The sequence below is a fragment of the Dermacentor andersoni genome, chromosome 6 (genome assembly GCF_023375885.2).
Source record: "Dermacentor andersoni chromosome 6, qqDerAnde1_hic_scaffold, whole genome shotgun sequence".
Lineage (NCBI taxonomy): Eukaryota > Metazoa > Arthropoda > Arachnida > Ixodida > Ixodidae > Dermacentor > Dermacentor andersoni.
The window spans coordinates 174932136-174945037 of record NC_092819.1 but is presented as its reverse complement, the minus strand read 5'-3'; the positions used below and the strand labels follow the sequence as shown (position 1 = coordinate 174945037).

At 46.8% G+C, this 12902-nt stretch overlaps 1 protein-coding gene and 1 pseudogene across 3 annotated transcripts in view; both read right to left on the bottom strand.

The window, feature by feature from the left end:
- Nucleotides 1–12902, bottom strand: part of Mitf (transcription factor Mitf) — a 325695-nt gene that overhangs the window by 96790 nt on the left and 216003 nt on the right. For all 3 annotated transcript variants that reach the window (XM_055066826.2, XM_055066825.2, XM_050172275.3), the window contains exon 6: nucleotides 11566–11731. In XM_055066826.2, the coding sequence (XP_054922801.1) occupies nucleotides 11566–11731 (166 nt within the window). The remainder of the gene's footprint in view (nucleotides 1–11565; nucleotides 11732–12902) is intronic.
- On the bottom strand, nucleotides 6653–8487 carry LOC140219032 (uncharacterized; annotated as a pseudogene).

Genomic DNA, 12902 nt, shown 5'->3' with positions numbered 1-12902 from the left:
GATGGTGTCAGGTTTGATGCGATCCCATGACATCGCCAGAAAATGGATGGCATCAAGAAGATCCACCTTCAAGCTGGCATCTTTCCGGTCAATCTTGGCCAAAAAGTGTCTGATCAACAAGCTCCTAAAGTGAAATTTCATGTTTCTAATGATTCCTGCATCTAGGGGCTGCAAGTGGCTGGTGCAGTTGGGCGGCAGGAAAATTACTTTTACGTTTTGCAGCCACGAAGTATCGACAGGGTGCGCGGCACAATTGTCGAGAACCAGAAGAATTCTACGGTTCGCGGCACGCATCCGGGCATCCAGAAATGTGAGGAACTCAGTGAAAAGGGCTCCGGTCATCCATGCCTTCTTATTCGCTTTATAAATGACAGGAAGGCGTGGGTTACGCGAAAAGCAGCGTGGCTTCCAGTATTTGCCAATGACAGTAGGCTTGAGCTTCTCGGTTCCATCAGCGTTGCAGCACAACAATACGGCGACTCTTTCTTTGCTTTTTTTTCCGCCTTGACACGTCTCACCTTTTATGCTGAGACTTTTCTCGGGCTGAAGATTGATGAACAACCCAGCTTCATCTGCGTTGAACACGTCCCTTGGCTGGTACTGAGCAATCACCGCCGGCAGAGTCGAAAGCCAGTTGGAGACCTGATCTTGGTCGGCAGACTTCTCTTCGCCGGAAACGGTTTTATACGACAGGCCATGCCGTGTTTTAAAACGATGGAGCCACCCGCCCGAAGCTTTAAAATCTTCGATGCCCAACGAGAGTGCTATCTCATCAGCTCTCTCGCGAACAACTGTCCCGTCCACGTTCACGCCCGCCGCCCTTACTTCCCTGAACCATGCCAGAAGAACCTCTTCCATCTTGCCATGCTGGGCGCCCCTTGTTTGCTTCACGCCGGCGCCGAAGACTTGAATGTTCTTCTGAATTTCTTCTCGCTTGCCGACGATCGTGTTCAGCGTGGAGACAGGCAAACAAAGTTCGCGTGCCAGGTCGACACGTTTCTTCTGCGGATTTTCGTCGACTTTTGCTAGGACGTCGAGTTTTTCTTTCAGCGATAACGCTTTACGCTTTCTAGACATGGTGAAGCGCACGGGTGAAACGCGGCACCAAAACAGAAGAAACGATAAGGGCGAAGTGCAAGCTGAACGCTCGAAACACCAAAATGGCAACGAGAAATGGCAGGCACAAAGCCAACAAAGCCTACAGCATCGTCAATGCATGCGCCAATCACTGCTTCTTGGTCACGTGATTTTACCGTGAGTACTATGTCTTAGGATAGATGGCGCTAAAAACCTTCGGTGCGTTTGGTGTGCGAGCTTGCGAAAATTGCTCCCAGAGGCCGCCACACTGCTGCAGGCGCTGTGCAGAAGCACGGCCGGACTCTAGCCGAGCCGAGCCAGGCCAAGCCTCGAGCATACAAAGCGCGCGTCGCCGCGTCTTTAGTCCGCCGTGCCTGTCGTTTCGCTCGATGTTAATTTCAGTAGCTCTGCCCACCCGCTTCAAAGGACTGGCTCTGATGTTATCATCATACAGAAGACGTTTCCGGGATCGTATTATCCAAACCGACGTGGAAATACGATCGTATTAGCCGTACAAAAATGCATTTACCTCTATAGGGCATCGGCCGGGAACGAAAAAAAAATGTATTATGCCGAAAAACGTATTTAGCCGAATCGTATCAACGAGATTTCACTGTAGTTCTTTTCAACGGTTGCGGTGGCAGGCATTTAAAAGTAGGGCAGCATCTGATCAGCATTTCCAATCTGTCCAAAGTGGTAGCAGTTTGTATGGTGCAACTTCAAAATGTACAGCTGAAAACTGTGGAATTTCTCTTCATATTCTTCGGGCAATTTTTGGCATATCCTTGTCCACTTTAAAAGAGAAAAGCCTTTTCTTTTCATAAAGTTTGATAGCCAGCACCTGCTCGCTTTGAAGTCACTCCACATTAGCCCTTTCTGTAGGGCCAACTGCATCGCCCATACTTTGAGCAAATCGCTTGTCACAGGCTGCTGTGCCGCTTGCTGCTCTTGCATGTATTTCGCGAGCAGCTCTTCTATTTCGGCGAAGCGGCACTGCTTCAGTTCACTGACACCCTTCCTTGTTGCTTTGCTGGCGAAAATATTCTCCTTCTGTTTGCACCAGTCCCACATGCAAGTTTCAGGAGCACCGAACGCCCGTGATGCGGCCCGATTTCCGTCCGTCTCCACGCGCATGATAACTTTCCTTTAAATGCGGCATCATGGTGGACTTGGTGGGTCTTTGCTGTCGGCGCTTCCGTGCTGATTGAACAAATGCAGAAAATGGGAAGACAGGTGGTAGACTAGGTTACACCAGCGCCTGGTTACACGTACAACATGGAGGTATGCACATGGAGGAAGCTACGGCAGCTAGGCTAGAAGCGCGTACGAGGCAGCCATTTTTTGAATGACAATGGCGATATGCTAACGTGGATTTAGGGTCGTAGTCAATTTTAATGCGCATGCAATTTCTGGACTTGTTTTACCGGAAAAAAGGTGCGCATTAGATTCGAGTAAATATGGTAACAAGCACGGTGTCCCGCGCCCACAAGCAAACGTGAATACTTCTCACTTGACAACTAAGGAAACTCGCTATCAACGTGCTGGAGCGAGGGGGTAGTAGGAGTGTGCGAATTCACCTTCGTGCTTCCTTTCACTTCAATGTGAACTAAGCAACGCGAACACAGCGTGGTGCGCCTAAGCGCGTAGACTTTCCCCTTCGCAGATCACTTTTAAGATAGGGGCTGCATGGCTGCGTTGTGCGCAACAGCTGCGGGAACTCCCAACGCCCATTATGTGGCCAGATTTCCATCCGTCTCCGCACACGTGATCACTTTCCTTTTAATTGCGGCTTCATGATGAACTCAGCGTCTCTTTGCAGTTGGAACTTCCATGCTGATAGAGTGATTGCAGAAAACGGGAAGACAGATGGTGGACTAACCTAAGCCATAGCCTCCTATATATTTAGGAGGCTAATATAGGAGGCTATTCCTAAGCAAAGGCACTACTGCACAAGAACAAAGCTACGGCAGCTAAGCTCAAAGTGCGTACGAGGTGCCCATTTTGAAATGCTGATGGCGATATGGTAACACAGATTTAGGGTCATACTCGATTCTAACGTGCGCACATTTTTTGGACCTGTTTTATCAGAAAAAAGTGTGCGTTAGATTTGAGTAAATATGGTAGGTGACAAGACGTCATGGTCAATGGAATCGAAAGGTTTCTTTAAGATTTTTTTTTAAAGTGAAATGCTTTTGTTCTATTTTCAATTATCTTTAAAGGGACCCTGACACAATTGACGATTTTGTACAAATGTACCGAGTTAGGGTAGGTCCTTCCGATCATGAAGTGACGCATTTAGGCACGCCACGTAAAGCATGTAATTTGTTATAAGGTTCTGAAGATGTGCATCGCTATTGATTGCAATGGCGCCACTCCCCCGTGATTTCAGCAACCGCCTCACAATGGACGTAGTTAGCCCAATTGACATTGGGCTAATTGATTGGGCGAGCTAGCCGACTGGCTATCCAGGTTGTGTCATTGATAATTTTTCAGACTTTATGGGAAAGAAATCTTGTTTGTAATAGCTGGAATGTTGGCTAATTTGTTTGTATAAAAGAAAGTAAAAGAAAGGATACACGACAATTTATCACTATACTCCAGCACTTCCGGCACACAACAAGTCTTGTCTGCTTGTGGTACATGGTTCTCCATGCTGATGCGAGCTGTGCAGTCAGTGTTTTTCTCAAGCTCTCTTTTTATGAGCACCATGGATCACCCATTTTATGTTGTGGGCTGCAAATCTAGCAATTGGTGACATGTCAAGCTGCGACATTGTCTCTTGGGAAGGCAACATGTGAGCAGAGTGGCTGCAGTGCATTGGGCTGTTGGTATTTGATCGGTGCCAGCATCTACTCGTTTGCAGCCATCACTTCATGTTGGAGGATTACTACCACAATAGAGAGTTTAAGCATGTCTCGTATTTGGGTAAACACAAGTGTAGGGGGACTGGGAATTTTGCCAGTTCAGCGGAGGCACAAATGTGAGTGGCCTGCTGGGTGTAGCCATCTAGTGGCACAGAGCTCAACCAGACAAACATAGCAGAAAACAAGTGTATTCAACTTTGCCGCTGGAGTAAACTTTCGTCAGGAGTATAATTGTGAACACGTCTTTTTAAATGTTTGAGATGTTTTACACTTTGCCACAGTAACAACCTGTGTGTTTAGCTGGTTAAGCTCAGAATGCTTAGCCGCGAGTCTGAAATGTCCACAAGCGTAGGGATCGGCCACGCTAGTGCGATATCCGCGTAGCGCCCGTTTTGACACGTCGAGATTACGGCGAGTAGAGACGTCCAGACTCGTGAGGTGCAAAGAGCCGAGCAGACGACACGAGCGCCGGACCAATGGCGAACCACGCTGTAGTCATGTGGCAGGCGCGGCCAATCGCAGACTCCGGCACGACCTTCAATCATTTGCTTTTCGTGCGCTTGTTTCTGTATGAAGGAGATCGCTGAAGCGGCCAATTTGAAGATGGAGAAACGCGCTTTCCAACGAGATCCAAGATGGCGGCGCTCGGTCACGCCGTTCCGGAGATATTGTGGCTTGAGAAACGCTGTTCTTTCTTGATTTCTGGGAGATTTTTCGCCACTTTCGCTGATAAAACGAATTTTTTAGAGCACTTCTAAGTGGTTTACAGTGATGATATTTGGGTCATCATTATCATCAGCCTGGTTACGCCTACTGCAGGGCAAAGGCCTCTCCCATACTTCTCCAACTAACACAGTCATGTACTAATTGTGGCCCTGTCGTCCCTGCAAACTTCTTAATCTCATCCGCCCACCTAATTTTCTACTGCCCCCTGCTACGCTTCCATTCCCTTGGAATCCAGTCCGTAACCCTTAATGACCATCGGTTATCTTCCCTCCTCATTACATGTCCTGCCCATGCCCATTTATTTTTCTTGATTTCAACTAAGGTGTCATTAACTCGAGTTTGTTGCCTCACCCAATCTGGTCTTTTCTTATCTCTTAACGTTACAGCCATCATTCTTCTTTCCATAGCTCGTTGCATCGTCCTCAATTTAAGTAGAACCCTTTTCGTAAGCCTCAAGGTTTCTGCCCCCTACATGAGTACTGGTAAGACACAGCTGTTATACACTTTTCTCTTGAAGGATAATGGCAACCTGCTGTTCATTATTTGAGAATGCCTGCCAAACGCACCCCAGCCCATTCTTATTCTTCTGATTATTTCAGTCTCATGATCTGGATCCGCAGTCACTACCTGCCCTAAGTAGATGTATTCCCTTACCACTTCCAATGCCTCACTACCTATCGTGAACTGCTGTTCTCTACCGAGACTGTTAAACATTACTGTAGTTTTGTGCAGATTAATTTTTAGACTCACCCTTCTGTTTTGCCTCTCCAGGTCAGTGATCATTCATGTAATTGGTCCCATGAGTTCTAAGCAAGGCAATATCATATTTGGGTATCAGATAGAAAAAGGGTTATAGAAACTGAAAATGTGATTTAAAAAAAATTGATTTTTTGGTAATTTTTCGCGATGCGAAAGCCGCATCCCCCCTTAATGTACAAGGACAACAGAAAATTTAGACACTTTACAGTGTGTCATGCAATTACTCTGACTCCGACTGCACGACTGTGTGTCAATATGAGTCCAACAGAAATAGAGATATTTTCATTTGAGATGTTACCAGCATTGTTGTTGGCCATGTCACTCTGCGAAACCGAAACAAGCGAAGCCTAGCCTATGAGAATTTCAATTGCTTGCATTGACTGTACTTTCATGAACCTGTAGTGACAGCATGACAATAGTTGAGATACGCGCTGCGATTTTTAAGTGATGCTTTCTGCTCGATTCTAAACCACACTTATTACCCACTCTTCATAGCTGGCTGAAAAGGCGTCTCTGTGACCACTGACGAAGCATAAAATGGAATAGCATAAAAGGCATTGCTAGAAAATGATGGCCGCTGAATGTCTACGCCAAGGGCAAGCGTACATATTTGCAGTAATGCACGTTGGAAAACTCTTGGACGGATTACTTTCAAATGGTACTTTCATTGCTGTGATATTTCACTCGATTGCACGGGACACGTGGACGGGTGGATGCGCTTCTGCACCAATGAAATAGCTGGCTTGGCACTGTGCCAAGAAGGCCATTGCTCCAAGCGTCTTGCGCTATATAGCAATGTGAAATTGAAGTTAAGTGACGATCCGAATACAGCACACTTTTTTTGGCCATTTGTGGAATAAAGTCACCTATTTTTTGGCGAATCTGGTATATTAGACTGCAGTTAATTGGACGCTTTGGCAATCCCCGTCGAGTCCGGATTATCGGTGGGTGACTGTATTCAATTTGCTATTGGCACTATTTGATTCAGTGTCAAAGTACTAGTATTCCATGCACACCCTTACCAATGGTACTTCTAAGCTATACAGGATACCAATCAGAGGTAAAATACCAGCAGTGATGATTAATTTGCTCCTTGGCGGAAGATCTGCTATCAGGGTTCGTACAGGCTTTGAAGGCATAAATTCAAGGGTTTTTAAGGTCTTTCAAGGCCCCCAAAAGTTTTTTTAAAGGACTCATTTCAATACTCAATTCAGTACTCTTTATAGTAGAACAACGTTTTTAAAACACGCTGCAACAAATTTATTGAACACTAAGAAAAAGACGCACTTACAGACTAGACTAGTTTAATAGTAAACTAAGACAGGTCGTAACAAGTGTTCATGAAAGCTCCTGAACCTTTGCGATTATTTCTCGCTTGATGTTTAGAAGTTCTTCCGTCTTGCTTTTTGCCGTTTTCCTAAGGCAATTTGACTTCACAATGTGCACGACGTCGCCTGTCTCTTCTGCTTTCTTAGCCAAGTTTTCTGCTGAAGCTGTCAGATCAGCAACGGTTGCTTCAAGTCTTGCTTTCTTTCGCTTTAAGTTATCAATTTCTTCCTCAACAAGGCGCCTCTTTTGACTCCGTTGCTTCTTCAAGTTGCTCCTTTTTCTGCGCCTCCAGATATGCATGATAACGATGCCTTGCAGCTGAAACGGAGGTCCTCAACTCCTTTGTTATAGGAATGTTAAGGATGCCACCTGCCTTATCAATGGCGTTGCATGTAATGCGTTGTGAGACATATGACAGACTTTTCAGGTTTTCTACACAGACCTGCCGGTTGACACTAAATCCTCTTTCCACAGTTGCCTGGCCGTGGCTGAGCACAAGCAAAAGTTAGACTACTTTCCAGAGCTCAGCGTATGATGAATTGAACTTTAGGAGTTCTAAAAAAAAAAGTCTAGCCTGTCAGAGCTCTTTTCAAGCAATCGCAGCTTGTGCTTCTCCATCTGCAGCATTTCGGCACACTCGGAGAGAACAGAGTCCCGTTGGAGATCGCTCAACCTTTTTGCAGCGATGAGGGCATTCAAAACATTCTTGAGTCCTGCTAGGCACTGGTTTGGCTTGGTGCACATTTGACGGGGATCCAGTGAGGAAAGGCCTCTAACCAAAGGGCATCTTAAAGGACTCTTCTCATGAACCTTTTTACATACACTAACAAGGAACTGCTTGCATTCCATTTTAAATGCAAACGCATCTTTTGCACTGACCTTGGAATTCTTCAAAATTTGTTCAGCTGCATAACCAATGTCCACTTTCTCAAGTGGTGTGTGACTGTTCACGTCTTCAATGTTGATTTTCAACAGGCCTGTAGTCCCAACTGACGCAGAGAGAACTGAACACTTCACAAACTTTGTGAGAAGCTTCCTGACAATTGTTTCGAGGTCCCTTGCCAGAAAAAACACAAGTGGTTGGTCTGCCTGATAGTCCGTCAGGAAAGGTTTCAGAATTAGTGCAATCCCAAGGGCAAAGTTAAGTTTTGCTGGGACTAGTGGGTCACTGGTGAAACTGAGCAAGTTTTGAAAGGAGGCACATTTCGGCTGGTTCACTTCTTTCTTTCTTGCAGACTCAATGTATATTCCCACACCAGGCCACAGTGAAAGGGCTGATTCAATTACCGGAACATTTTCAACCCAGTGATGGGCGACGTACTTAAGGGGAAATGTAGCCTGACCAGTCACCGCTACGAAGTCCTCTCGCCTCGCCGGGGAATCTTCAAACAATGCACTTAGACTAGACAACAGAATGTCCACTCCCCTCTTGCTGGCAGTTACACCCGCCCTGTAGGCATTGTGCACAACGTGCAGACCGCAAGTGCCTAAATCTAGGCATTGTACTTGATAGTTTTTTTTGCAGGTGCTCCTGAAAGCTTCTGAAGAATTTCAAGTTGACATTCGGTCCGTCCATAGACACTTGTAGGATCTTCACAAGTGGTAATGGCTCCAGTGCCTTCCACAATTCATCCTCGATGTCCTCTGCCATCGCGTGGCCCATAAAAACGGATGTGAAGTACCTTGTTGTTATTTTTTAAGATGCATCCCAGTACCTGACGTGTATATCCATCTGCTTCTGGTGGAGGTAATCATTTGCGGATTCATCAAACAGAACGATGTAATAGTCGCACTTATCTATCGCCCGATGAATGGATGATAGAAAGAATGGTCTAAGACCATGACACGCCAGGTACGCGCACTTTTTCTCTCCACATGTGAAGACCTTCGCCACTTCACTATCGGGAAACATTCTCTTGAACAGATCGCTTGTGTGGGCGGATGAGCTGTACGAGTAATGACATGTGACAACTTTCAAAGCCCAGAATATTTCCGTTTCTGTCACTAAATCGTGAGCCTTGCTTGCGGCATTCAAATTCGAGGACTGCGTTTCGACTACACGAACAGATTCGCCACACTCGCGCAATGTCACGTAGTTCAACATGGAGGTACCTGCTGCGTTCTTCATGCTTGCGCTGTATTTCGAACTCCTCTTGTGGCTCTTCAGCACAGACTCTCCCATCGACGAGATGTCAAACACTTTTCCGCACGGTCTACATCTAGCACAATGCGAACTCGTGGTGCCCGGCCCAATCCAGTCTTTGTACTCTTCATGGCTAAGCCATGATCGCTGGAAATTGCACTTCCCGGGCATTGCGTGCACACACAATTACGTCCACATCCAGCGCGTGCTGCAATACACGTGCTCTGAATAAGCCAACGGGAGGCGATTAACAAGCGGTATGAGAACAGCAACTATAAAAAGTGCGCGACCGCAGTGAACAAAAAAAACAACAACAACATGGAGGATGAACGCCCGAACCGGACTGGATTTTCTTGGCTTGGATCGAGAGGCAACCCTCGCTTTCAATGTGGCCAGTTGATCGATGGGCAATCGCTGAACGACGCCAATGACTATCATCACGGAATTCAAGGGTTTTTCAGGCACTACTAAATATTTCAAAGTTTTCAAGGCTTTGAAAATCACATTTTCAAATTCAGGGGTTTTCAAGGACCCGTGCAAACCCTGTGCTATGCTGCAATAAAGTTGGTGGCAAAAGGAATGATGGGGACTAGTGCGACTTACAAGCCCGCGGGTATCTTCTAATGTGCAATATCCCTCCTGCATATAACTGCATCATGAAACATGTGAAAACCGGTTAGATTACTAACCACGGAATCTGCCCTTATCACTGTGCGGCATCACAAAGGTGTCTCACTGCTAAGCAAATTACATGTCAGAAGTTCAGTACATGCATTACAATATATTTCCAAGCGGCACCGCCAACAACTATGCTATGCAATTTTGGGCCAGACTTTAAACAAGGCTTCTTTTTCATCAGAAGTCCTCTTCAAGTGATATGCAGCTACGAAAAATACTGGACTACAGCACAAATGGCACAAACAAAAAGACCATACAGTGGCAATATATGGAGACAAATGCAACAGATGTGTAAAAACAACAAATGGAGAACTGACAACATTGGCTCTTGCTGCTCCGTTGGCTTCTGAAGTGATGACAACGTCATGATTTAGGTTTTGAGTTCTACTATGGAAACCGTATTAATGGAATTTTGTTCCTGTGCTTCACTGGGCACATGCTGAGCCCCAGTGTTCCGTTAAAATGCCGTTTTGGAGAAGGAAGGTGCGACCTCCATTTTTCTTCTAATTATGAACCGCCACTTCCTGCAAAATTAAAAGGGGCTCTCGATGCTGTGGAAGCACACTGCTGAAGGGACACTAAAGGCAAACACTGAGTAAAGCTCAAGAAAGGTTTCCACAGTGTCATGAACAAGGCTTGACTGGGAAATGACTGCCTCAGGACATTCAAGTAAACCTCAAATATAACAAACTTCAATATAACAAAATTCTCGATATAATGAAGTATTTAACTTTTCATAACTTCTTGTCCGTAGAACACCATGCATTTAGAATCTCAATATAACAAAGTGTGTTTGTATGGAATTTCAATATAACAAAATTTCGCTTCTGTCGCAAAGGAATGCTGAGACAATGAAAACTTCAGCAGACGCAGATGGTCAAATGACTGAATTACAAGCGGCTGCTTGCAAACGCACCTCTTAAATCGGTCACCGCGCGACGAGAGCAACTGCCAAAGTGGAGCAGCATCATGTTCCGTATAAAGCTCAAGTGCTATAGCATACTATAGCGGCCTGCGCACATAATGCTTTAGGTGCGAGTGAAAGTGTGCAAGGGTGAGACAAGAAAGATGGTGGCTTCAGGAGTGCAGCCGTACCACACAAGCAAAGGGAAAGAAGGGGGAAGGGAGCTCGCTGGCGAGAACGCGATCAAGCAGTGGGAGGGGGGGGGGGGGGGGGGGAGGTAGAGGTAATCGACTGCATGTGCAAAGAGTGGCCGTGCCTAGATGGCGTGGCATGTTAGCGGTCTTACCGCGCATTTAGTATTCGAGGTTGCGTAATCTCGAGTTTCGGTAACCCGTTGGAGCAAGAGGCAGACGAAGCATTTGCTCCTCGCTGCCGGCGCATTTCCGAATAGCATCTCCCAGTGCGGGAGACGCTATCAGCTGCGGGGACAGAGTGCACGTGAAAGCATGGCTGGCTTCACTTAATCTGTACCGCTGATGTGAAGATATTGTCGACGCGACATGAAACCGTATCTTTTTAACCGACTTCCAAATTGATGTTATAGTTCTGCGGAAACCCGCAAGGTGGAGGGAAGTAATGAACAAAGGAATGTTGCGGATTTCAAAGTATTTTTCCATATTTGAGCAGTTGTGGCTCAGTACAAGTTGAATTGTGGGGTTTTACGTGCCAAATCCCTGATTTGATCATGAGGCACGCTGTAGTGGGGGACTCTGGGTTAATTTTGACCACCAGGGGAACTTTAATGTGCTCCCAATGCACGGGACACGTGTGTTCTTGCATTTCGCCTCCCCCCCCCCCCCCCCCCCCCACAGTAAAGTGGCTAGCGCGGTGTAGCAGTGCAACACCATAGCCGCTAAGCCACCGCAGCAGGTGACTCAGTACAAGTGCAGTTCTTTCAGGAAATGACGACCTTTAACTAGGCCCGACAATGCGCCGCCAAAATCTTTGACGAGCTGGTGCAGGAGCATGGTGTCCTTGCCCTCTACGGATGCTGCACGAATAATTTTTCTCTCCAGTACACCCACCTGTATCCTGAGCAGCAGCTGCCTATTTTGCTGCTCAAGTGTGCGCTGCTTCTCCTCCACAAGCGGGATGCGGTCGTTCTCCTTCTTGAGGGTGCGCACGTAGTCAACGGTCGCCTTCAGGATGGTTCCCTTGTTCTGGCGGATGTCTCGCACCAGCTCATAATGCCTACGCAAAAAGGGTTTGGGGTTCAACACAAAAAAACCTTTCAGGACTTCGATGCAATTCAATTATAGTGACAGCTTAATACAGGAAAGACAATTCCATGGCAACTGCTTACATTGAAAGGCTAGAAAAATTCCCATACTAGAATATACAAGATGTACAGCAGCTGTGTAAATAGTTGTTTCATTCAGATGTTCAAGGACTCTTCTCACCACCTGAGACAGACTGTTTCTGTTAGGCCCAAGATGTACTGGGGCAAATATTTGCAATAAGATGAGGCATATGCAGCTAAACTCCAGGGACAACTGTAATTGAATGCCAAGATATTCATCCGGAATGTTCACCTTCCAGAGGCACTGGGATTTAAAGGGCCCCCTAAGCCACTCGGAGCTGGAAAATTTGCCTCATAGTGCCAGTTGCGCACTAGTCTACGATGAACTACAATGAGCATCAACAATTTTTTTTTTTCAATGGTGCCACAACAGCAAAGTTACAGGCACTTGATTACAAGCAGCTGCCACAGTGTCATGCTTGCCTTTGCTGTAATCTCCCCTCCTCGCTGCTGCATACTATCACAAACTCCATGTATTACAGTGAACGCTATGGGTCACTCCAGGACCACAATTTTGTAGTGATGCCAGGCACCAGAAATACCAACTGTGGGGATGCGTGACTCTCACGCGTCTCCTGATATCTTGTTTTCCCGCATAGCTCCCCTCTCCTGCAGTGCGGCTTCGCCGCGGGCGCCAGGCCACGTGGCGGTCTGTGTGGTTGAAGCGCAGTACGAGAGATGGCGCAAGTGTTGCGCTGCTAACGCCGCCTCACGGCAGGGTTACTTGGGGGCGCAGGGGAGAACAGGCTTTGCTCTTGGGGTTGCGGGCCAGCGAGCGCCGTGGGCGCCGATCCATGCTTCTGCGAGACTGTCTCGCGTGGCCGCCTTCAAACGCGCCACCGTTCGCGTGACCGTATACGTGAACGACCAGGCGTTGGGATCCAGCATGGGGCGAACATATTCGCTCCCTATCCGGTCGCGGCGAGTCGGACTTCCTAGATGTGTCGCGCGCACATTGGCATGTTTTGTGGATAGCAACTCGTCTAGCAGGCATTGATCTATGAAAGGTGCAATAAATGCCCTTGTGATTGTTTGCACTACTGTGTTGTCGTTCCTTTGTCC